This window comes from Cetorhinus maximus, chromosome 14, assembly GCF_964194155.1.
Source record: "Cetorhinus maximus chromosome 14, sCetMax3.hap1.1, whole genome shotgun sequence".
Classification (NCBI taxonomy): domain Eukaryota; kingdom Metazoa; phylum Chordata; class Chondrichthyes; order Lamniformes; family Cetorhinidae; genus Cetorhinus; species Cetorhinus maximus.
The window spans coordinates 48,767,275-48,780,044 of record NC_135892.1 but is presented as its reverse complement, the minus strand read 5'-3'; the positions used below and the strand labels follow the sequence as shown (position 1 = coordinate 48,780,044).

At 44.0% G+C, this 12,770-nt stretch overlaps 1 protein-coding gene across 1 annotated transcript in view; it reads right to left on the bottom strand.

Annotated features, from left to right (window-relative positions):
* The window catches only part of pde10a (phosphodiesterase 10A), a 484,537-nt gene that overhangs the window by 351,035 nt on the left and 120,732 nt on the right, over positions 1-12,770 (bottom strand). The window contains exon 3 of the mRNA XM_078557603.1: positions 292-320. Within this exon, the coding sequence (XP_078413729.1) occupies positions 292-320 (29 nt within the window). The remainder of the gene's footprint in view (positions 1-291; positions 321-12,770) is intronic.

The window sequence follows — 12,770 nt, the reverse complement described above, 5'->3', positions numbered from 1 at the left end:
AATTAGGAATTTCAAGAGTTATCACTTGGGGCTGATGAATGATTTAAACATTTTACTTCTGTTCTTTTAAAATACAACAAGGCCATAAGCTTGACATAAATTGTCTTCAGATAGCTTGTATTGTTTCCAATCAGATCTCTGCAGTGCTCTCAGGTGTGGTTACTGCAAAACTTCACAAAATATTCCTCCTGTGGCATTGCTTTTTTAATTTTCTCAAACACACTGTCACATTGTCAAGTAATTACAACTTATCCCAGTGGTAAAGTATTGGAACATTATTGTTGTGCTTACCCTATTAATGTTCTGAAAATTGGCTTTACCTATGAAAAAAACAAAACAAATAATTAGATATGAAAGGAAATTGAGTTAAAAAAGTAGGAAAAAAATGTTAGTAGCTATTTCTGAGGAAATTTGTTACCGTCTCCTCGAATCATAGAGTAGTTACAGCACAGAAGTAGGTCGCTCTTCATGTCTGTGCTGGCCCTCTGCTGTCTGTGGGAGCTTGATGTGCATAAATTAGCGGACACCTTTCCTACCTTACAACAGTGATTGCAATTCAAAAAGTACTTCATTGGCTGTAAAGTGCTTGGGAACGTCCGGTGATCCTGAAAAATGCTAACAAAAGGCAAGTTGTTCTTTTTAATTGGCTTTCTGTAAAATTCAATTTTATTGTGACGAAAGAAATAATGTGGAGTGAATTGGGTCTCATCTAATTTTTCCTCCAGTTGAACATTTCAACAGTTAAAAGCAAAATAAGGAATATGCCAAAGAAAGTTGAATTATTGTGATCATTTAAAAAAATTATTTCAATCTTATGTCCCTATTCACTCTGAAACTTACACTTGTACTTTGATTGAGTTCTCCAAACTCCATCTCAGTGTTAGATGGAGCTGTCCTTCATAATGCAGGCTGTGCCAAGACCTGTAAAAATAATTTCTTTCATCCAACACTTCTGCCTGCTGCCTTTCCAGCTCCATAGCCCATAGGTGGTTTTACCTCTTTCTGCTTCCTCTCATTGTTCCTGTCCCTGCCGCACCACCCTCGCACACACACCCCTCCAACCATTGCCAAGTCCTGGGGTGGGGGGGGGGGGGGTGGAGTGTGGGAGTGGGCGTGCCTCCAATCGGCGTCCATGATTGGGGGCGCACTGACATTTTAGGTGGGCGGGCCAATTAAGACCCGCCCAGCATGACGTCCGCCAGGAAGCGCTATGCGCTCCCTGTGCAGGGGGGGTGGTGGGGGAATTCCCTCAGCTGGGAGTGCGCTCTTTCACACATGCACGCAAAAGAGTGCACTGATCTCCCTGAGGCTAAGTGCTGCCTCTGGGAGATTGGTGCAGAATTAAAATTTGTAATACAAATGATTAAAAAATTTCCTTGACATGTCCCCTCATGTGACACTGTCACATGAGTTGGGACATGACCATAACTTTTATTGAAACCTTTAATAAAAATTTAAATACCCTCATAGAACCTCATCCCGCCCATAGATGAGGTTTCATGCTTTTTCCAAAGCCTGCCAGGGCTCTCGGCCTGCCCGCCAACCTTAAGGTTGGACGGGCAGGTCCATTAATGACTTTAATTAGTTTTTCAATGGCCTCAATAGGCCGTTGACAGGTCGGTAGGCGCGCAGCTGACTCAGCTGCGCCCCCACCAACCTGAAAATGGAAATGACGCGGGGTGACGTCGGGAGTTCCACCCGACATCCTCCCACATCATTTTACACATCAGTGAGAGGGCCCCGCCCCCGTTCGCCGACCAGAAGGTCTTGCCCCTGGTGTTTTTCTTGCCCCTCTTTGCCACCCAGGGAGATCAATGCTATAGCCTGAAATTACCTGGAACCATCTTTAAAAAATCTTTAAAGCACAAACTGTACTTTTAACGAAAGCACAGTTAACAATTAAAGGGTTTAAAGTCATTATCCAGGTCAAAGCCAAAAAACATACACGTTATGCAATTCTGAAGGAGAACATTGGGTGTCCACAACAACTTTCTTGGCACTAAGCATGGAACCATGTTTAAGTTATTTAAAGGTAAATTGCATATCAGATGACGGGTTTACTAAGTTGGGTTTAATTTCTGCTGACCTGCCCCCAGCTATATCCACAGATCTAAGGTCATCCAGTAAAATAAAACAACCGCAATTCCTTAAACTCAAAAGCCTCTCTCAACTGTCCCAGAACCTCACATCCACTCTCCAGTGCTCAGTAACCTCTCCACTTGACATTCTGTAATGGCCCCACAGGTGTTTGTGCGCCAAGGCATCCCTTTTCTTGTGGCCCTGAAGCTCAGCACCTTATCCGTTCTTTACAAATCCCATCAGCCATCTTTCATTGCTTCCAGCCCCCTCCTTCCACCATAAAAACGTTCGCAGGCTCCTCAATACCTTTTCCTGTGGGTACTCCTCTTTGTGTTTAGACATCTAGTAATCCCTTCTATCCTGACACCATTCCAGTGCTTGTACACAAGATCACCCTCCCACCATTGCCATTCTTCAGCATCCTCCTGCCACGACATCTATGCCAGCAACACACCACTAACAGAGGGCTCATGACTCAGATTCATGACCCTCTTCCCCAATACATCCAGATCCCAACTGCCACTGTTTTCCCCAAAGTCCACCTGCTTCTTTTCTGTGATCCTTAGGGCTGAATTTTCCCCCCATCGGGGGCGAAGTTGAAGGGTGAACGCGTACAGGTGCGCTTCCGATCAGTGCCCCCGATCGGGGGCGCGGCGCCATTTTACGTGGGTGGGCCAGAAGCGCTATGTGCTCCCTGTGCGGGCAAGGGGGAATCCCAAAATCGAAAAAATTGAGAAATCCAGGAAAGTTTTACTTTAGTTTAGAGCTTACCCTATAAAGTAACACTTGCTAATCATTAGAGGCCAGATAGCCTAGTACATGATTAAAGAGATAAAAAGCACTCCCATATCAGATGCAACGTTTTTGCCTCTAATGGTGTATAACATTTCAAAATACATCTTATTGTGTGGAAAGTATCTTGGAGACATGGCTAATTTGGATTTTCCATTCTCCATCTTTCAAGAAGCATTTATCTATCCTTGTAATAATCAGAGAAGAAAATGAAGCAAGAAACTGAATATAAAGACTTGCACTTTACCTGGTACATAAGCTATGATTTAATTTGAAGCTGACATAATTTGCCTAAAGAACACTTGAAACAGTGCATCAAAACCAATACTAGATCAACTATTTATCAAAATGAGAAGGCGCAAGAACCCAACCTAAATTAGAACAATATTGACAAGCCCTAGCCAGAAATCCCAAATCTCTTTCCTACTATTTACTGGTGTAGCTAATAAACAGTGAACATTTTAAATTAGGATTGAGAGCACTTGTTATGAAATCATACAAAATCACAGTATAGGAAAATCAGATGGTAACTGAATTTTATTATGCACTTCTTTAACCCATGCTTGTTTTACCGATTTCTAATGACAGAACTAAAAAGTATACAACAGCATTGCTTGTGTTATGAAAGGCTAGATAATTATTATAACCTCATTGGTGCTTCAGGAAATGACATATTTTGTTCACAACATTTTTATTTTCCTCAGTTGCTCCCAGAACTTTGCATTTTGATTATTCATCTAGAGCCTTGTTTGTTAACAAACAGTTCTGTGGTTTCAGAAACTGATACTGCAGCCTTCTAACCTACTTTATTTCATAAACATGCAGCAGTATTGTAATATGCATGGATATCTCTTGACCACTATGAATACAGTACAATGGTCGTATTTCAATCTAGAAACAACTGTACAGCTAATGAAGGATTGTCACTGTGCAAAAGGTTTTGTTACAAAAGGAACTTATGCATGTGAGAATAAAAATACTAAAAAAAACCCTTTCCATTTCCATGTGGTATTCTTTCCTTCACCCACCAAAAAGCATTGGCAACATGCTTGCTTACTTTCTGGATTATGGATTGGTGTGTTCACAATGCCAGTGTCTGTTGGCTCTGGTAAGCTATTCATGATCAGAATGGTGATTCGTCAAGTTCCTTTCACACTTTCATATCTCATTGAGGATGGCCAGTTTATACTGTACAATTGAGTTGTACTGATTTCTTGCCACTGTTCAAATATGATAAAGTTATATTTTTGGAGGAAGGGATCTTGTCATCTCAATATTATTGCCTCTGATTTGAACTGGTTTGCTTTGTAGTCTAATTGTGTCAAGATTAATTGCTATTGGCCAGAATCTGATCCTGAATTTAAATGTTACTTTTTTCACATTATAAACAATTTATTTTTGTCTTTGTCAAATTGTGTTTTTTTCATGTCATTTGTATCAAAGTTGATGATGCTGCTCTAAACATTTGCCTTCGATTTGTGGTTGTTAATTTTTTTCAGGTAATTTATTCTCTAATATTAATTCTCATATTACACCACTATTTTACTTAGAAACTTCTCTCTCCATTTATAATGCTTGTTCTATGCGTCTCTGAATGTTTCTCTCTTCTTAACTGTCCTAAATGCTCACTTCACCTCCTGTACTAAACTCAAGGCTCATTACACAGGCTCCTATTCTTATTCTGTATATGAAATTCAAAAATGGAACTCCTCAACTCCTTAGTCTTTCCTTCCTCTTATGTTCATAAGGCTTTCAAGATTCAATCTTGTTGCCATCTAATTATTTCTTGATTAACCAAGTCTTTATTCTTTTTAACCTTAATATCCTGGAATGTAGGTCTTGGTTTCACAACTTTAAAACAAAATCACAAGAAAGCCCTCTTTTCGTTGTTTGGATATCAGTTTAATGGGTGAAACTTTCTATGATTACAATGAGGCCTTACTGTTGCACAGCTATTTGATTTTTTTTCAGCTGGTACTCAGAGAAAAGTTTCTGTGATTTAGTTGTTATCTCTGACACATTCACAAGGTAACAATCATTAATCACTTTGTAATTTTGGTCACATATGTGTAAATATTGATTGAATAGCTATTCTAAATGATATTATGAAAATATAATCATCAGAGTGAAAAAAGCTGATCACATTTACAACTTCCACACATGAAGAACCTTTCCATCAGGCACTTTGCTACTGGAAAGAAAGTAAAATCTGTATAATTTATTAAAAATATTTAAATGGCTAGTTAAGATTTTAATGAGCTCCTTGTCAGTGTATAATGGCTAGTTTGGAAGTTTCTTATTAAGGCATGGGATTCGGGATTCACACAGGGCCTCAACCATGACAAGGAGGAGACACTAACACAGCAGGGAACGAGTCAAGACAGCCGGACAGCAGCAAAAGGCAGCATTAAAGAGGAAAGGCACAGAGAAGGCCCTCATTCAGAGGCAACCAGTTCTACAGCGTCAGAATTATCTGTAATATTTCTTCGCTCTGGCCTTCTCATGGCAGTAAAAGTCACAGTTGCCTTGCATTGTTTTTGCAACCAGTCCCTTCTAAGAAGCAGTAGCAAACATTAGTGGCATCTTGCAGGCAGCAGCACATTATTGAATGGCAGAGGTAATGTATACTCTGTTCAAGAGTACATGGGATTATATTGAATTCCAGGTGTATAGTGGCACTCAAACTCTAAAGGCAGTGGGATTTACCTCCTTCGCTGTATTTCCTCAGGCGCAGGCGATCAGTGATGTGGCCATCAAGGCACCAACTGACCGGCCTGGGAGATTCCTTAATAGGAATGGATTCCATTCACTAAACAATTAACTGGTATACAATCACACCAAGCGTTTTATGCAGGTATGTGCACACTATGTTGGAAGCTGCCATGATGGCTTCATCCTTTAGCTATACCAGGTGCTGCAGCTCTTCATGGAGCCATCAGAAATCGTGGATGGCTTATAATGGATAAAGTTTAGTCCATGAAGAGATGGCTGATGACACCGGTGCATCGCCCTGCCACGGAGGCTGAAAGGCACTACAACCAATGCCACCTGAGAACAAGGGCCATCAATGAGCAGGCCATTGGCCTCTTGATGATGAGGTTTAGGTATCATGATGGGTTAGGTGGTGCCCTCTTATACACTCCCTCGAGAGTCTCGTGCATTGTGCTGGTCTGCAGTGCTCTCCATAATATAGCCCTCCAGAGTGGTTTGGGCCTTTAAGAGGGTAGCATTGGATTGACAATGAGGAGGAGAAGGAGGAAGAGGAAGCCAAGGGCAAGGAAAACCCACGTGATCCAAAAGGTGACATCACCGACACAGAAGGCTCTGACCATGGTCACTCCTACGAGTTGCTCACCCTGTGGCTAGGAATGAGTTGGAGGAAATATGCTTGCTAGTGCCTGTCTGGGACAAACTCAGATACTCATAGCAGTTGGCCTCAAACTGCTAGTTCTGGAAAGGAGGTGGGCAACACTTCCACAGTCTGCTGCACTGGCGTCATTGCAGGGGCAGCCTCTGTCACAGGGTGTAACTCTACAAATGCTTCCATCTTCAGAGATGTCACGGGCAAATAAGGATGGTGGTGCTCCATGAGAGGTGGCCCCTTCATCACCATCTGTTGCCTCCTTAGCACTTTCATGGGACCGTTGATCACTTGAGAGAACCACCAGCATGGGCACAGCTGTCATCCGATCTGTGTCTTTGTGCCATTTGCACCGCTGACATGCCACTGCTACAGACTGTAGCAAGCATTCTGTGCATGTCAGTGCACTGTTTCTGCATTCGATCATAGTGAAGCTACATACGAGCTTGGCCATTCTCTCAATGGAAGAGCGCATGTGCTCCAAGCAGTGTATTACTATAGGGCACATGAGCTTAATGGACTCCTCCATTCTCATCCCATGACTCCACAGTGCCCAGGTTACTCTGATATGTGGGCACACACCTCATGCTGATTCTCCAGGCAAGCCACCTGTTTTGTGACTCCTGAGACTCTGGGTCTCCATCCTGCTGAGGGAGGGAGGAAGAGGGAGGGAGGGCGGAAGAAGATGAGGGTGGAAGAGGGAGGGTAAGAGGAAGGGGGAGGAACTGGGGTGGGGAAGAGGTTGGAAGTGGGGAGGAAGGGTAGGGGGGGAAAGACTCCGGCCCACATGAAGTTTCATGGCATTAGGTCAAACATGGGCAAGGAAACCTCCTGCTGATTACCATGTGCCGCACCCCCCTCACCTGATGAATCAGTACTCCTCCATATTGAACACCACTTGGAGGAAGCACTGAGGGTGACAAGGGCGCAGAATGTACTCTGGGTGGGGGACTTCAATGTCAATCACCAAGTGTGGCTTGGTAGCACCACCACAGACTGAGCTGGCCGAGTCCTAACGGACATGGTTGCTAGACTGGGTCTGTGGCAGGTGGCGAGGGAACCAATAAGAGGGAAAAACAAACTTTACCTCATCCTCACCAACCTGCCTGCCACAGACGTATCTGTCCATGACAGGATGGTTAGAAGCGACCACCGCACAGTCCTTGTGGAGACAAAGTCCCATCTTCACATTCAGGATACCCTCCATTGCGTTGTGTGTCAACACCACCGTGCCAAATGGGATAGACTTCGAATAGATCTCACAACTCAAGACTGGGCAACCATTGAGGCGCTGTGGGCCATCATCAGCAGTAGAATTGTATACAGTCACAATCTGTAACCTCATGGCCTGACATATCCCCACTCTATCATTGCCAGCAAGCCAGGGGATCAGCCCTGGTTCAATGAAGAGGACATGCCAGGAGTAGCACAAGGTATACCTAAAAATGAGGTGTCAACCTGGTGAAGCTATAACACAGGACTACTTGTAAGCCAAACAGCATAAGCAGCAAGCGATAGAGCTAAGCGATTCCATAACCAACAGATCAGATCTAAGCTCTGCAGTCCTGCCACATCCCGTCATGAATAGTGGTGCACAATTAAACAATTCATTGGAGGAGGAGGCTCTACAAATAACCCTATCCTCAATGATGGAGGAACCCAGCATATCAATGCAAAAGATAACGTTGAAATATTCGTAACAATCTTCAGTCAGAAGTGCCGAGTGGATGATCCATCTCGGGCTCCTCCAGAGGTTCCCAGCATCACACTTGCCAGTCTTCAGCCAATTCGATTTGCTCCACGTGATATCAAGAAATCGCTAAAGGTACTGGACACTGCAAAGGCTATGGGCTCTGACGATATTCCGGCAATAGTACTGAAGACTTGTGCTCCAGAACTTGCCGCGCCCCTAGCCAGGTTGTTCCAGTACAGCTACAACACTGGTATCCACCCGGATATGTGGAAAATTGGCCAGGCATGTCCTGTACACAAAAAGCAGGACAAATCTAACCCGGCCAATTACCGCCCCTTCAGTCTACTCTTGATCATCAGTAAAGTGATGGTAGGGATCATCAACTGTGCCATCAAGCAGCACTTGATTAGCAATTACCTGCTCACTGATGCTCAATTTGGTTTCCGCCAGGGTCACTCAAATTCTGACCTCATTACAGCCATAGTTCAAACACAGACAAAAGAGCTGAATTTCAGAGGTGAGATGAGAGTGATTACCCTTAACATCAAGGCTGTGCAGGATCAGAATCCCCTCCAACTGGGAAATTTATGGAACATAATTTCAAACCCAAGGACATGTTTTGACATCATGACTGGAACTATAAATCACAAAAGAAAAGCTGCAGTCAGCAGTACAGGGCTGGGCAGCAAGGGGTTAATTTGGACATTTAGTGAAAAAAAAATGACTCATCAAAGGGTTTGGACATCGATTAATGCAATCAAGAAATCTGATTACCCTAATACAATGACACAAAGGACATATCATCAATACAATACACTCAAGGAACTATGCAACTAAGGTCTGCACCACAGACAATAGTACTGGAATAGAGTCATTCAAATCCTCATTAACTTTAGAGCCAAGTGTTGTTACTGTGTCACCTCAAACAGCAGGAAAATAACTCATACAATGAGAACTGATAATATTCGTCTGGATACATCTTCCATGGAAAACCCCGTATTGTTTCAACCAGCAGGAGCTGATGGCATTTGTCTGGACTTTGCATAGACATTGGAACAACAGGAAATACGTTAAATTATTATAAAAAAAACAGCAGATCTGAGTATCTGGGCTGCAGTTAGAAGGAGGGTCAAGGCTGTTCACCTTGACTCAGGCCTACATTCTACACAGGACAGGCCAGCTGTGATGAGGATTAAGTGTTTTCAGCCATATTGTGGTGATATTGGCCTGAAAGTTTTGGGCTGCAGTTGGAAGAAGAGTTGAGTTTGGTCACCTCGACTCAGACCTACAGTCAACACCGGACAGACCAGCTGTGGGATTGTAAGTGTTTCCAGCCACATTGTGGTGATATTGGGACTGGGAGCAGCTACTTGCAGATAAAACTGTGTCAAAGCAGTGGGAGGCATTCGAGGAGGAAATAGTGAGAGTACAAGGCAAATATGTTCCCGTTAAGACGGAGGGGGGGGACCAAGACCGGAGAACCCTGGATGTCATGGGACATAAAGATTAGGATTAAGGAAAAAAGAGAAGCCTATGGCAGATACTGAGGGGTCAATACAGCACAGTTCCTAGAGGGGTATAAAAATGCAGGGGGAACTTAAAAAGGAAATTAGGAAAGCTAAGAATGTACATGAGAAAGCATTGGTGGGTAGAATAAAGGAAAACCCAAAGGGGTTTTTTAAATATATAAAGAGCAAGAGAGTAACTAGGGAAAGAGTAGGGCCAATTCAGGACAGGTAATCAGTGTGTGGATCCGGAAGACAATCCTCAATGAATACTTTGCGTCTGTCTTCATAATGGAAAAGGACGACACAGGTATAGACATCAGTGTGGAGGACTGTGAAATATTAGAGGAAATTGAAATAGAGAGAGAGGAGGTACGAGCAGGTTTAGCGGCCTTAAAAGTGGATAAATCTGAAGGCCCAGATGAGATGTATCCCAGGCTGTTGAGGGCGACAACAGAAGAGATATCAGGGACCCCGGCAGTAATTTTCAAATCCTCTCTGGCCACAGGTGAGGTGCCAGAGGACTGGAAGACTGCTAACATTGTCCCATTATTTAAAAAGGGAGGAAGGGATAGACCAGGAAATTACGGGCCAGTCAGTCTAACCTCGGCGGCGGGGAAGTTACAGGAAAGAATTCTGAGGGACAGAATATATCTGCACTTGGAGAGACACGGATTTATCATGGATAGTCAGTATGGATTTGTTGAGGGAAGGTCATGCTTGACAAATTTGATCGAATTTTTTGAGGAAGTAACCAAGAGTGTTAATGAGGGTAATGCATTTGATGTGGTCTACATGGACTTTAGCAAGGCTTTTGATAAGGTCCCTCATGGCAGACTGGTCAAGAAAGTAAGAGCCCTTGGGATCCAAGGCAAAGTGGCACGTTAGATCCAAAATTGGCTGAGAGGCAGGAAACAGAGAGTGATGGTACAGGGGTGTTTCTGTGATTGAAAGTCTGTTTCCAGTGGGGTTCCACTGGTCTCGGTGCCCTTGCTGTTTGTGGTGCACATAAATTATTTGAACTTAACTGTAGGGGGTATGATCAAGAAGTTCGCGGATGACATGAAAATTGGTAAGGTGGTAAATAGTGAGGAGGATAGCCGTAAACTGCAGAAGGATATCGATGGACTGGTCAGGTGGGCAGAGCAGTGGTAAATGGAATTCAACCTGGAAAAGTGTGAGGTAATGCACTTGGGGAGGGCTAACAAGGCAAGGGATTACACTATGAATGGTAGGACCCTGGAAAGTACTGTAGATTAGAGGGACCTTGGTGTGCATCTCCATAGATCCCTGAAGGTAGCAGGGCAGGTAGATAAGGTGGTTAAGAAGACAAACGGGATACTTGCCTTTATTAGCCAAGGCATAGAATACAAGAACAGGGAGGTTATGCTGGAACTGTAGAAAACACTGGTTAGGCCACAACTGAGTAATGCGTGCAGTTCTGGTCACCACGTTATAGGAAGGACGTTATTGCACTGGAGAGGGTGCAGAGGAGATTTACCTGGGTGCTAACTGGGCTGGAGGGTCTGAGCTATAGAGGAAAGATTGCATAGGTTTGGGTTGTTTTCCTTGGAGAAGCAAAGGTTGAGAGGGGACCTGATAGACATATTTAAGATTATGAGGGACATAGGGTGGATAGAAAGGCACTTTTTCCATTAGTAAAGGGGTCAATAAGCAGGGGAAATAGATTTAAGGTAAGAGGTAGAAGGCTAAGAGGGGAGTTGAGGACAAATATTTCACCCAGAGAGTGGTGAGAGTCTGGAACTCACTGCCTGAAAGGGTGGCTGAGTCAGAAACTCTCGTAACGTTTAAGAAGTATTTAGATGTTCGCTTGTGTTGCCATAACCTCCAGGGCTATGGGCCAAGCACTGGAAAATGGGATTAGTGTAGTCAGGTCTTTGTTGACCAGCATGGACACAATGGGCCTAATGGCCTCCTTCTGTGCTGTAAACATCTATGTGTCTATTGGCCTGAAGGTTTTGGGCTGCAGTCAGAAGAAAGGCCAAGTTTGGTCACCTTGACTCAGGCCTACATTCAACACAGGATAGACTAGCCATGATGGGGATTGTAAGTTTCAGCAAAACTGTAGCGATATTGGTCTGAAGTTTTTGTGAAGGTTTGGGGCGAAAACTTGAGGCAGGGTTTTCAGCTTGGCGTGCGGGCATGCGCCCGACATGCCTGAGCGTAAAATAGCACACGATGATGTCAGGCGAGCGTCCCAACGTCATTGCGCACTCGGACAATATTTCAGTTGGCGGGCATGTGCGACAGTCGGCAGTGCACCCACTGACAATTAAGAGGCCTATTAAGGCCCTAAAGCTGGTAATTAAGTTGAATTTTTTGTTTCCCGTCCAATCTTACAGATGGCGGGCAGGCGAATAGGCCAGGCGGCCTTTGCATTTGTTGCGAATCCTCATCCATGGGCGGGATGAGGTTTCCAACAGTGAATAAAAAAGCAGTAAAAAATGTTTTAATTAATTTTTAACATGCCCCTGTTCATGTGACAGAGTCACATGTGGGGACATGTTTCCATTATTTTTCAAATCTTTATTTTTAATTTTTAAATCCTTCAGCTTCCTGGGGCAGCTCTGTGCCTTCAGCGAGCTTTCAATGAGCGCACCCCCGCGCATGCGCAAACTTCAGCGCTCGCACTCTTCCTGCCCCCACCCCGTCAGCTTTGAGGCACTTAGCGTACGTTGGCTGGCTGGCCGTTAATTGGCCATCCAGTGTGAAATCGCAGTTGGGGCCCGATCGCAGGTGGTGGACTGTTTCTTGGCCACTCCCGGGCCTATCCGCTGCACCAGCCCAAAGAGTGGAAAATCCTTCCCTTGGTGTTTTTTGCCGGTACCTTTTAAATTGGCCTTGGTGATATTGGTCTAAGGGATTTTTCTTAAGGCTTCAGGACAAGATGTTTTGCCTCTGTTTTTGTAAATTTAAAACGAATTATGGGGACTTTGTGTGGAGTTAGCATTTTTGTAAGTTTAAGCCCGAGTCGTGGTAACTTCATGTTAGGTACTGCGAATGGGCTGTTTTAAAATTTTGGGGTTTTGTACTGTGGGGTTGTGGGTGATTCAAAAAAGCAATTGTGAATTATCAGAAGAAATTTGTCTTGTTGGTCATTCTGTTCAAGCCATATACTTCTGAATCTGGTGTCACAAACTTAAGTGTGGGGAGGGTCTCTGAGGGAAAAGGGGAACACCTACAGCTGCATTTGACTGAGTGTGGCATCAAGGAGCCCTAGTAAAACTAGAGTCAATGCGAATCAGGGGGAAAACTCTCCGCTGATTGCACAAAGGAAAATGGTTGTGGTTGTTGGAGGTCAATCATCTCAGTTCCAGAC